This window comes from Nicotiana sylvestris, chromosome 11 (genome assembly GCF_000393655.2).
Source record: "Nicotiana sylvestris chromosome 11, ASM39365v2, whole genome shotgun sequence".
Lineage (NCBI taxonomy): Eukaryota > Viridiplantae > Streptophyta > Magnoliopsida > Solanales > Solanaceae > Nicotiana > Nicotiana sylvestris.
The window spans coordinates 65,507,167-65,519,302 of NC_091067.1; the positions used below are offsets into that span (position 1 = coordinate 65,507,167).

At 38.2% G+C, this 12,136-nt stretch overlaps 1 protein-coding gene across 1 annotated transcript; it reads left to right on the forward strand.

Annotated features, from left to right (window-relative positions):
• The first annotated feature begins 1,378 nt into the window (after window positions 1-1,378).
• LOC138881115 (uncharacterized) lies at window positions 1,379-5,146 on the forward strand. Its single transcript, XM_070161317.1, has 7 exons — window positions 1,379-1,528; window positions 1,687-1,827; window positions 2,026-2,071; window positions 2,637-2,753; window positions 2,862-3,231; window positions 3,451-3,539; window positions 4,773-5,146. Exons 1-7 carry the CDS (start codon window positions 1,379-1,381, stop codon window positions 5,144-5,146), a joined length of 1,287 nt encoding a protein of 428 aa, XP_070017418.1.
• The last annotated feature ends 6,990 nt before the right edge of the window (window positions 5,147-12,136 follow it).

A 12,136-nucleotide genomic window follows, 5' to 3' on the forward strand; every position in this document is an offset into this window, starting at 1 on the left:
AGATATGATAGCATGTGAGTTATCCGTGCGGTTGAGATATGATAACACGTGAGTTGTCTGTGCGGTTGATATATATGGCATGTGATTTGTCTCATGTGGATATGGATCGATCCCCATAGGGTCACCCTCTCTTATGTTTCTCTCTTGATAGTGTACATGCGATATGAGGGAACTTGATCAGTGTTTGGTTATTGCACTCTTGTCTACTAGAAATTCCTTGTATGTATACAGTTTTATGTGCATATCTTCTCTATATGCTGGATTGTTAACTGATACGGAGCTTGGCATATTATCTCCTGTGCACCAAGGTGACTTTATTTGTGTTTTAATGATTTGATGATATTATTGGTGTATACTTATAAAAATCTATAAACTGAACTCGGCGATGTAAATTATTATACTTGCAAGTACATGGGGTCGGTTGTACTCATACTGTACTCTATACTTAATAGTGTAGATCCAGGTCTTGGACCGAGCCGAGAGGCACCTGTGATTGTGGTGTGAGTTGCCGAGAGTTGAGGTAGAGTTGCATTTAGACCGCAGTCTTGGAATCTCTTTCCATCTCAGTTGTTGCTGTAATTATTTAAAAATATTTTTCTTTTATATTTCCAGACTTGTACTTCTATTATAGAGATCATGACTTTGTATTACTAGTTCTGGCAAATTTTATATATTGACACAATTATTTATGTCAGTTGGCTTTGGATTTATTTTATTTCTCTTAGTTCTATTATTATGTTCGGCTTGCCTAGAAAGTTAGGCCCCATAATGATTGGTTGGTGGGTTTGGATCATGACAAGTTGGTATTAGTGCCCTAAGTTCACCTATAGGTCATGAGCAAGTTTAGTAGAGTCTTCCAGATTGGTACGGAGACGTCTGTACTTATCTTCGAGAGGCTATTGAACTGATAGGAAAACTTCACTTTCTTGCATTATTGTCATGCAGATTTGTTAATTTCGAAGTTTGAACCTTTACTCTTTTACTCTCTCATAGATGGTGAGGAAAAGTTCAGCCAGATTAGATCAGTAGGCACTAGCGCCTCCAGTCAGAGCTGCGAGAGGTCGGAATCAAGGTGGGGCTTGCACTACAGCTAGAGCAGCATTTGTGGAGCCACCAATTGCTCTAGTAGAGGAGCAGGTTTTGGATATTGTTGAGCCGATGGGACCAACTTAGCCATCGATGCTACCAATTTCTTAAGGAGACCTTGGCCCAGATCTTGCGTGTGTATAAGAGCTTGGCTCAAGCAGGTATAATACCAGTTGCACCAGCTACCTTATAGGTTGGGGGAGGATCATAGACTCCCGCCGCCCATACACTGTAGCAACTAGCTCAAGGTTATCAAACACTAGGGATTTTGCCAGTGCAACCAGTTGTTGCAATGGATGCTGGGGTTGGATCATCTTTGATTGATGAGGAGCAGAAGAGGTTAGATCAATTCCAGATACTTCGCCCTCCCCAGTTTAGTAGAGGAGAGTCGGAGGATGCTCAAAGATTTGTTGTTAGTGTCATCAAATTCTTTGCACAATGGGTCTTGTGGACTCTAATGGAGTCAACTTTACTACTTTTCAACTGATGGGGCCAACCTATAGGTGGTGGTAGACCTACGAGTCAAGCAGACTAGTTGGCGCGAAACCACTTACATGGAATCAGTTCTCAATTCTCTTCTTAGAGATGTTTGTCCCACAGAGTTGTAGGGATTTGGCACGTCATGTAGTAGTTTTGGTCTCTACTGATATGGAGAGGAGAAGGAGGTTCATTGATGGCCTCAACAATGGTCTTCTATATGGTTTGGCCCGAGAGGCTGATATTGGTGCTAGATTTGACCAGGTGGTTGAGATTGTTAGGCACTTGGATCATGGTCACAAGCTTGAGTGAGAGGAGCAGGAGACCAAGAGGCCTCATCGTTTAGGTGGTTTTGGGAGGCAGTCCTTTTAGGCCTGCTTAGGCAGCTCATCAGATTCTTCGTGGTTCATCAGTTATCCACAGTTCATATAGTGCTCTCCTAGTTATCATTATTTAGTGCAGTTGGCACAAAGTTCTTACCATGCTCCATCTGCTCAGGGTTCCACAGGTAGTTTTTTAGGGTATCAGGGTCACTCGAAGGGCCAGTAGCCTTGTCAGAGAAAGGGTCATTTCGAGTATGGAGACTTGAGTCATCTCAAGAGGGATTTCCCCAGACTTCTAAGTGGTGTCCCATAGCAGAGCATGCAACCTATATTTCAACACCAGTATCTACACAACCCGTACAACCAGCTAGGGGTGGGACTTAGTTAGTTTGAGGTTGCCTAGATGGGGAGATCAGTTAGGTGGTGGACATGACCGTAGCTATGCATTTCCACCCAGGCCAGAGGTAGTTTCTTCCGATACTATGATCACATGTATTGTTTCAATGTGCCACATGGATGCCTCCGTGTTATTTGACCTTAGTTCCACGTATTCTTATGTTTCATCATATTTTGCTCGTTATTTGGATATGCCTCATGATTCTCTTGATATTTCTATTCATGTATCTACATAGGTGGGTGATTCTTTTATGGTAGATCATGTATATCGGTCTTGTGTGGTTACCATTGGGGGTTATTAGACTAGAGTTGACCTTTTATTGCTTAGTATAGTTGATTTTGAGCTAATTTTAGGTATGGATTGGTTATCTCTGTACTATGATATTCTTGATTGCCACGCTAACACCGTGATGTTGGCTATGATGGAGTTACTGAGGCTAGAGTGGATAGGTTCTCTTGGTCACACTCCTAGTATAGTGATTTAATTTTTGAAAGCTCAACGGATGTTTGAGAAAGGGTGTTTGGTGTATTTGGCCTTCATAAGAGATGTTAGTGATCATACTTATTCTTTTGAGTCAGTTCCAGCAGTGATGGAGTTCTCAGATGTGTTTCCTACAAACTTGCTTGGCATGCCACCCGACATGGATATTGATTTTGGTATTTATCTAGTGTCAGCCACTCAACCTATCTATATTCCACCATATCGCATGGCACTAGTGGAGTTGAAAGAATTGATGGAACATTTACAGGAATTGCTTGATAAGGATTTAATCAGGCCTAGTATGCCACCTTGTGGTGCACCTATACTATTTGTGAAGAAGAAAGATGGTTTTATAAGAATGTGCATTGACTACAGGCAATTGAACAAGGTTACCATTAAGAACAAGTACCCATTACCGCGTACTGATGATTTGTTTGACCAACATCAGGATTCTAGGGTATTCTTGAAGTGACTTGAGATCAGGGTACCATCAGATGAAGATTAGAGCTTCAGACATTCCTAAGATGGCTTTCAGGACCTATTAAGGGCATTATGAGTTTTTGGTGATATCTTTTGGTTTGACCAATAATCTAGGAGCTTTCATGAACTTGATGGACATCGTGTTTCAACCTTATGTAGATTCCTTCATTATTGTGTTTATTTATGATGTTTGGTGTATTCGCGCAGTCGGGAAGAGCATGAGCAACACTTGAGGATTGTGCTCCAGTCTTTGAGGGAGAAGAAGCTATATGCCAAGTTCTCAAGTGCAACTTTTGGTTAGATTCAATGACATTCTTAGATCCCGCGATTTTCAATGAGGGAATTAAGGTGGATACAAAGAACATTTGGAGGCATTATCTTTATTGCATATCTTATGAGGTCAATACGGATCACTAGAGTCTTCAACATCTACTCGAGCGAAAAGATTTGAACTTGAGGCAATGGAGGTGGTTGGAGCTGTTGAAAGACTATGATATTACCATTCTTTATCCTCCAAGAAAGATTAATGTGGTGGCCGACGCCTTGAGTATGACGATGGAGAGAATAGGGAATTTTGCTTTTATTCCAGTTGGGGAGAGAGCGTTAGATTTTGATGTTTAGACTTTGGCCAACAACTTTGTGAGGTTGGATATTTATGGGCCTAGCAGGGTTTTTGCTTGTGTTGTATCACAGTCGCCCTTTTTTGAACGCATTTAGGCGCGTCAGTAAATGATGATCCCCTCTTACTTGTCCTTAGGGACATGGTGCAACATGGTGATGACAAGGAGGCGATAATTGGTGATGATGGTTTATTGAGGCTTCATGGCTAGATTTGTGTGCATAGTATGGATGGATTGCGATAGCTGATTCTTGAGGAGGACCATAGTTTGCTGTATTCCATTCATCCAAGTGCCATGAAGATTTACCGTGATTTGAGGTAGCGTTATTGGTGGCAGAAGTTGAAGAAGCATATTTTTGACTATGTTGCACGGTGTTTGAACTGTCAGCAAGTTAAGTATGAGCATCAAAGACCTGATAGTGGAAGTGGGAGTGTATCATTATGGATTTTATGGTTGGGCTGCCACGGACCTTGAAGAGATTTGTTGGTGTGTGGGTAATTGTAGCCAGACTAACCAAGTCTGCACACTTCATTCCAGTTATAATTGCCTACACTTCAGAGCAACTGGCTCGAATTTATCTTAGAGAGGTTGCTCGCCTACATGGTGGTGCCGATGTATATTATCTCGGATCGAAGCACCCAGTTTACATCATATTTTTGGAGAGTTGTACATCGTGAGTTGGGAACACATGTTGAGCTAAGTAAGACATTTCATCCCCATATAGACGGACAGTCCAATCGCATTATTCAGATCTTAGAGGACATATTGTGAGCCTATGTCATTGATTTTGGGGGCTAGTGGAATCAATCCTACCGTTAGCATAGCTTGCCTATAACAACAGCTACCAGTCGAGTATTCATATGGCTCCATATGAGGCCTTATATAAGAGGCGATATTGTTCTTTGGTAGGTTGGTATGAGCTTGGGGAGGCAAAGTTGTTGGGCACTGATTTGGTTCGTGATGCTTTGGAGAAGGTGAAATTAATTCAAGAGCGACTACGTACAACATTGTCAAGGCAGAAGAGTTATGCTGATAGGAAGGCTCTTGATATGGCATTCATGGTGGGTGAGAAGGTTCTACTAAGAGTTTCGCCCTTGAAGGGTGTGATGATGTTCGGAAAGAAGGGCAAGTTGAGCCCTCGGTATATTGGCCCTTTTGAAATGTTAGAGAGAGTTGGAGAGGTGGACTATAGACTTGCCTTGTCACCAAGTCTATCGGGAGTTCATCCAGTATTATATGTTTCCATGCTCAAAAAGTACTATGGGGATCCGTCAATGTATTAGATTTTAGCATAGTATAGTTGGACAAGGACTTGACTTATGATAAGGAGCCTGTGTCCATTTTGGACCAGCAGGTTTGAAAGTTGAGGTCGAAGAATATAGCGTCGGTAAAGGTTTATTGGAGATGTCAGCCGGTCGAGGAGGCTACTTGGGAGACAGAGCAGGAGATGCGGAGCAAATATCTCCACCTTTTTTGTACCCCAGGTATGATTCTAGACTCGTTCGAGGACGAACCTTTGTTTAAGAGAGGGGGAATGTAACAACCCGGCCGATTATTTTGTGTATTTTAGCCTCGTTACCCTATTTGATGCTCCCCGTATGCGTGTTTGTTGTTATGTGACTTACGAGGATGGTTTGATTGGGTTTAGGCAGGTTTTGGAGTGAATTGAAATACTTAGTTGCATGGTTAGAAGCTTAAGTTACAAGAGTTGACCGAGGTTTGACTTTTGTGTAAATGACCCAAAATGGTATTTTGATGGTTACAATAGGTTCGTATGGTGAATTTAGACTTGGTGTATGTCTGTATTTGGATTTGGAGGTTCCTAAGTAGATTTGGTTCTATTTAGCAAAATTTGACAATTTGAAGGTTTGGAAGGTTCATAGATTTGACCGGGCAGTCAATTTGATGTTATCGGATTCGAATTTTGGTTCTGAAAGTTGGAGTAAGTTCGTTTTGTCATTTGAAACTTGTGTACAAAATTTGGATTCATTCCGGATTGTTTAGTCTTGAATCAGACGCTTGGTTCAAAGTTTGAATTTTCTTGAACTTAAAGAGAAGTTCTATTTGCGGTTTGGATTTTAATTCGTTGTTGTGGCGTTACCGTAAGTGTATGAAGGCTATGGTTAGGTCCGGAAAGTGATATGCCTTTTCTAAGTGAGAAAAGTTGGGGGCTTTGGCAAAACTTTCCTAAAATGAAAAATGAGGATTTGAACCCCGATCACAGTCAGAATTGAATGTATCTTGTATGGATGGACTCATATTCAAATGGGTTTTCGGCACTTTTGACTTTTGTCGGATTCCGGGTTGAGATCCTGGGTTGAGCTTTTGGGTTTATTTTGTGTAATTGTATAAAGATCGAAGCTTTATTGTTTGTGTTTGTTTCTATAACTTTATTTATTATTATTGAGTTATTTTTGGTTAGATACGAGCCGTTCAAAGGTCGATTCGTGCTGGAATGGATTTCTAGAGTACTGATTTGCATGCTTGAGGTAAGTGACTGCCTAAACTTTGTTGAGGCACTAGTTTCCTGAGTAATTAGTGATGCTACGTGTTATGGGCGGTGCACATATGAAGGGTTGAGCCCATGTGCATGCACCAAAAAATATTATTCATGCTCAGTATAGTGCTTAGGCTATGATATGCCTTTAATTAATTGCTAAGCTTCATGCTATTATACTTGTACCTCCTTGTAAGCTATTTGAATTATGTTTGAGGTTACATACTCATTAATCTCCTGATTGAACATGAAAAATGCTAATTTCATGATGTAATTTCTTGTTGAGCTATTATAGCACGCTTCGCACATGCATACACCTTAGCATATCACTTATACTAGTCCATGAGTATGTGATTTGATATTCATTCTTCATGTACATGTAAATCTTTTATATGTGCTTTTTATGTGATATGGACTGGACTGGTAACATGTGAGTTGTCCGTGCAGTTGTGGTATGATAGCACGTGAGTTGTCCGTTCGGATCCCAGATATGATAGCACATGAGTTGTCCGTTCGGATCCAAGATATGATAGCACGTAAGTTGTTCGTGTGGTTGATATATATAGCACGTGAGTTGTATGCACCCTTGTTATTTATGGAACGTAAGTTGTCCGTATAGCGTGTGAATAAGGATCCATCCCTTTAGGGTCACCCTATCATATTTCTCTCTTGATGGTGTACACGCGGTATGAGGGAAACAGATCAGTATTTGGTTATTTCATTTCTTCTCTACTAGAAATTTCCTTGTATGCATGAAGTTTTATGTGCATATCTTTCCTATATGCTGGATTGTTAATTGATATAGAGCTTGGCACATTATCTCTTGTGCACCAAGGTGACTTTATCCATGTTTTAATGATTTGATAATATTATTGATGTGTGTTTGTGAATATTTATAAACTGAACAAGTTATAAGCGAGTGTCATTGATAATTCTTGCCTCTATTACCTCGCCGAGTTTAGTTATGATATTTGCTGAGTATATGAGCTTGATTGTACTCATACTATACTATGCACTTAATTATGCAGATTAAGGTGTTGGACCGAGTCGAGAGCCGTTGTGATTGTGATGTGACTTACTGAGAGATGAGGTAGAGCTGCAATTTCGATGTAGACTTTGGCGTCTCTTTCCATCTTAGTTGTTATTATTCGGATAGTATATTTATTTTGTATTTCCAGACATGTACTTCTATTTTAGAGCTGCATTTTCGCTCTGAATCTGCCAAAGTCTATACTTATTAAAAATCATTAATGATAAATAGGGGTGTAAATGGTTCGGTTCGGCCGGTTATTTTATAAAATTTGTACCATACCAATTTTTCGGTTATTCTATTATGTATAACCAAAATTAGACTTTTTGAAACCATCCTAATCATGTCGGTTTCTCTTCGGTATCGGTACGGTTCGGTTAATTTTCGTATTTTTTTTTAATATCATGTAAAATTCACCAATAGAAGTAAAATTACAATAACATACGTTCTTTTATAGGATTTAGCAAAACTCTCTAGACATTTTTACTGTTTAAAGGGTGATGAATTAAAAAAAAGATAGATAGAGTATAGATCCATCAATTATTCTACAACAGCATAAAAGAAATCAAACAAAGGCAAAGAAATATTAATCACACGAGTTGAAATATATACAAAGCTGGGAGTCAAGAATAAAGTCTATAGAAGATTAAATATTCAAAAAGATAAATCTAAATTATATGAAAGAAAACATATTCAATACATTATAATTTGTTACTCATAATCGTTAGAATATTTTGTGTCTTGCTAATAAAGATACTTGAAATAACTTAATTTAAGTAGAAGTAACATAATAGGTTTTAGAATTAATATTTTGAGTTTAATTACTTGTTGGCTGGCTTATAATAATTTTCATAATTTCAAGACTCAAAGAAAATTTAATGCATTATTATTTTTAAACTTACTAAATAAATATATTTTTTACATGTAAAATTTATTTGATATGGTTCGATATTTTTCAATTTATTTTTATAAAATAAAGAACCTACTCTAATTATCGATGCAGTTATAGATTTATATAAAAACCTACAATTTCTTAAAAAGAAACCTAAAAATCAATTCAGTGCGATACGATTCGATCGGTTTAGTCGATTTTCGAATATCCATTGACACCCTAGTGATAACAAGATAGGTTCTTTCATTTTGTTAAGGAAATAGGTTTGAAATTGATATTAAAGTGTAGAATTTTTTATTTTGTTCTTTTACCTATGAGCCTTGGTTTGTCTACTTTCCTAAAAAGATCAATGTATCAAAATATTCAATAACAAAGTTAGTCATTCAGAGATACATATATATGAAATAACAAAGAACAATGAATAGGTTTAAAATAAATAAGAGAGAGAGGCTGGACTCTTGACAATTGGGATGGTCAGCTTAACCAGGCCCAACGAGATTTAGATCAAGCGGCGGACTCCATCGTGCGGACAAGGGAGCAGGCTGGATTTGAATTTGGGCCCGAGTTCCAATGGAAATCAGTAGGCCCAATTTTGAAACATGCATACAAAAAAAGAATGTGGTGAGACAAATTTCATTTTTGTTAATCTTACGAGGATTAGTAGGAGTTTGTGATTAAATGCTTAGAGTAAATCCTTGTTTATTGATAAAATTCTCTTGTAGACCCCTGGCACTTCAGAGTTTACGGGGTTCTCATGGACCTCAAGCAATGCTTGTGTCAGAGAGGGGTGCCTTATCCACACACCATGTTTCACACCCAAATACCACTAATCACCTATTTCTAATCTTTCTCAAAAGCTTAAACACAAATAAAAGAATCAACAGAGTAATTTCATATTGGCCAAGACACAACAGTATATGTAAAAGTCATAGTAAACCCCTCAAAGGTTCGAACACAAAAAAAAAATAACAATTGTGAACAAGTAGGATGCTATAGTTCATCATCAGAGCCCAAAGAACAACCCAGGGCACCATAACATTCTTAAGAAAATTTATATCAAGCATGGGGTGTAAGGACAGGGCACTACAGTAGGCATGAAGTCACTATGGGGGTATTATCAAGCAAGATTATATGGCACAGGTAGCCAAGTGCACATACATATGCCTCTTCCCTTAAACACTTTTGGCTCAGAAGTGTTAACAGACATACAGAGAGGAGCACATGTATATATTTTATGGGCTCCACTAAGAGTTTAGTGTTTCAGAATTCCTCCAAGTAAGTTCTGATTATAAAGGATAATTCATAGATACTTCTAAAAGATTCAGCAGGCATACATCTCATTAAAGTGTCATCACTTTAACAGTTAGGCTAACAAGTCACAACACACTAACATCCAGATATGCAAATAGGTTCACTAGCAAAATTTAGTGCATGAATCTGTATAAAGGTCATTACAATATCATGGCTCAGCTTAACAGTTGGAATCATTTAACAAGGATATATCATTAGGGACAGTCTCCTATGGACGATCACTCACTAAACTCAAACCAATTCAGCATCACAAAAAGATCAGGGCTATGACAGGTTTGCACATAACTGCATGGGTAGACTTCTTCAAGCTAATGTTATAATATACTCAATGGACACAGCAGTACTGTCATAACAGGTATGAACTCAGGTATAGAAATTAAGAAGAATCATTTGATTATCATGACAATAGGGAGTTTCATGTGGTTTTTATCATAGGACTTAAACAAGCAGGAGATGGAAGATATCAACACTCACCATAGAGATCTATCTTATTCAAATTATATTCAGACCCGCGTGCATGTTCTCTAACACATTAACAAGATTCATTAAATGGTTTCTTGTCATTACAAAGAACACATAGAGATTGTTCTATTACAATGACATGAGCAGGACACTAATTAGAGCCAAACAAGCTATCATAAAGGCAGGAACTAGATCAAAACAGCAGAACATCACAACACAATGTGGCAGGTATTGGCAGTATTTCAAAAGAAGTTTATAAGCCTAATTTTATTCCAATCGCTTGGTTAACAGAAAAGATTATATGCAACATTATCAGCATAAGATCTAGATCAATTAATCATGAGGCTCAGTAAGGTCTAAGGGTAACAACAATATAGCTATATGGATTATTTAGTGCGCAGCACAGGTAAGACATCAGCAACAAATCTATTAACAAGAGTTATTAAAGTAGACAGGTCGAACATAGCATGAACTGATGTGAAATCCATTCACAAGATCAGCACAGTGGCACAAGCAGGAGGATCAAGTTATCATAGAGGTCTAAAATCTAAACAAACACTATGTAGAGTTCAAGGATATGGTTCGGTTAACTTAGTTGACATGATAGTTCTCATAGAATTGTTGTTTAACTAGCAGGAGTGAGTTATGCATAAAATCACCACAAAAGTTAACTTTGTTTAATCACATAAGCTTAGCAAGGTTAATCATAAGGATCACTTAAAGAGTCATTGAATCATGAAGGATAAGATTCAATAGCACATATTTAATGACAGTTTTAATACAATATAACTTAATCAGAACAATCCTAGTTTAAGAGAGAAAATAACATATTAAGATGGCACATAACAAATACTACCTTTCATTACTAATATCTAATATAAACAACAAAGAATAAGCTAAGTAATCATCAAGGACAGAGAACTACATCATCAATTCAAAGTAATGAGGGGGTCAGTATATATTGTTCTTCTGCATCGCAGTAAACCAAATAGAAGTAGATCAATAGTCGTTTAGGAATCCAAACTCAAGACCACTACAGTAGTTGAACTCAAACCAGAGAATGAAAGAGAAAGAAAGCCAGGAAAATTATAAAGTATCCCTGGACTTAGTGAGAAAACCTTAAATTCAACTCTTTTCTCTTTTTTTTGTGTCTCTGCTAGTATTAGATGTGTGGTAGGTATGAACATTGAATGCCCCTGTTATATTGTCATTCAAGCCACTTAGGGTTCCGATCAATTCAAAATTAGATAGTGGAAGAGGACGAGTAGTGAATGATGATGGCAACATGGTTAAAATCAGCAAGGAATATAGGGAAAACAACGAAGAAATTTACACAGGCACGAGAATCGACCGTTGAATCAGAAAACCCATCAGACAAAGCTCTAATATCCAGAGGTCACTACGTCTGACCTCTAGACACGAATAATGATGAAGAAATTCGGCATGCATGCTCCGATTTCAGAGGTGAAGGAAGAACAAAATATTTTCAGTTTCATACTTTAGGTCTAGGATTCGTTTTGGGGCTTTTGAATTCTAGTGATGAAAAAAGAAAAAGGAACAACTGGATTCGTGGATGAGGGACATATTGGACGATTTAATATGTGATCTTGCACAAATTTGTGAAAGGTTTTTGATTGACGAAGTCGGATGTGATGAGAGAAAGGAGAGAGGAAAGGGAAATGAGGGCGGCAGGCGGTGATGCAAATGAGTGGGTTTAGGGGTGTTTGGTAGGTTTAAAGTGAGAGATAGAATCTAGGCCATTGGATATTTTGATCAACTTTATTAAATTGGTTTTTGATGAAAAATTTGTGGCAAATGCATTAAAAATAAAGGGAAAATAGAGATGGATTATGCGCCGCTGATGAGTTAGATCAACGGTCAAGATCCTTTGTGTTTATTTTATGAGTGTAAAGGACGGTGGCGTGACACGATGCCATTGGTTTGAAGGAAATGGCAAGGATTGCCAGCATGGGATAGAGAGGGTGAGTCTAGACCGGGTCAATGGTGTTCGGGCTCTCGTGTATTTGGGCCAAAACAACTGAAATAGAATTTACGGAAAAGGGTCAAAAATATCCCTCTAC

Coding starts and splice junctions, on each gene's coding strand:
- LOC138881115 (XM_070161317.1), top strand. CDS start 1,379: ATGGATGCTGGGGTTGGATCATCTTTGATTGATGAGGAGCAGAAGAGG. Junction 1,828..2,025: donor TTGGTGCTAGATTTGACCAG/GTGGTTGAGATT, acceptor TATTTAGTGCAG/TTGGCACAAAGTTCTTACCA. Junction 3,540..4,772: donor GTTCTCAAGTGCAACTTTTG/GTTAGATTCAAT, acceptor GTTCTTTGGTAG/GTTGGTATGAGCTTGGGGAG.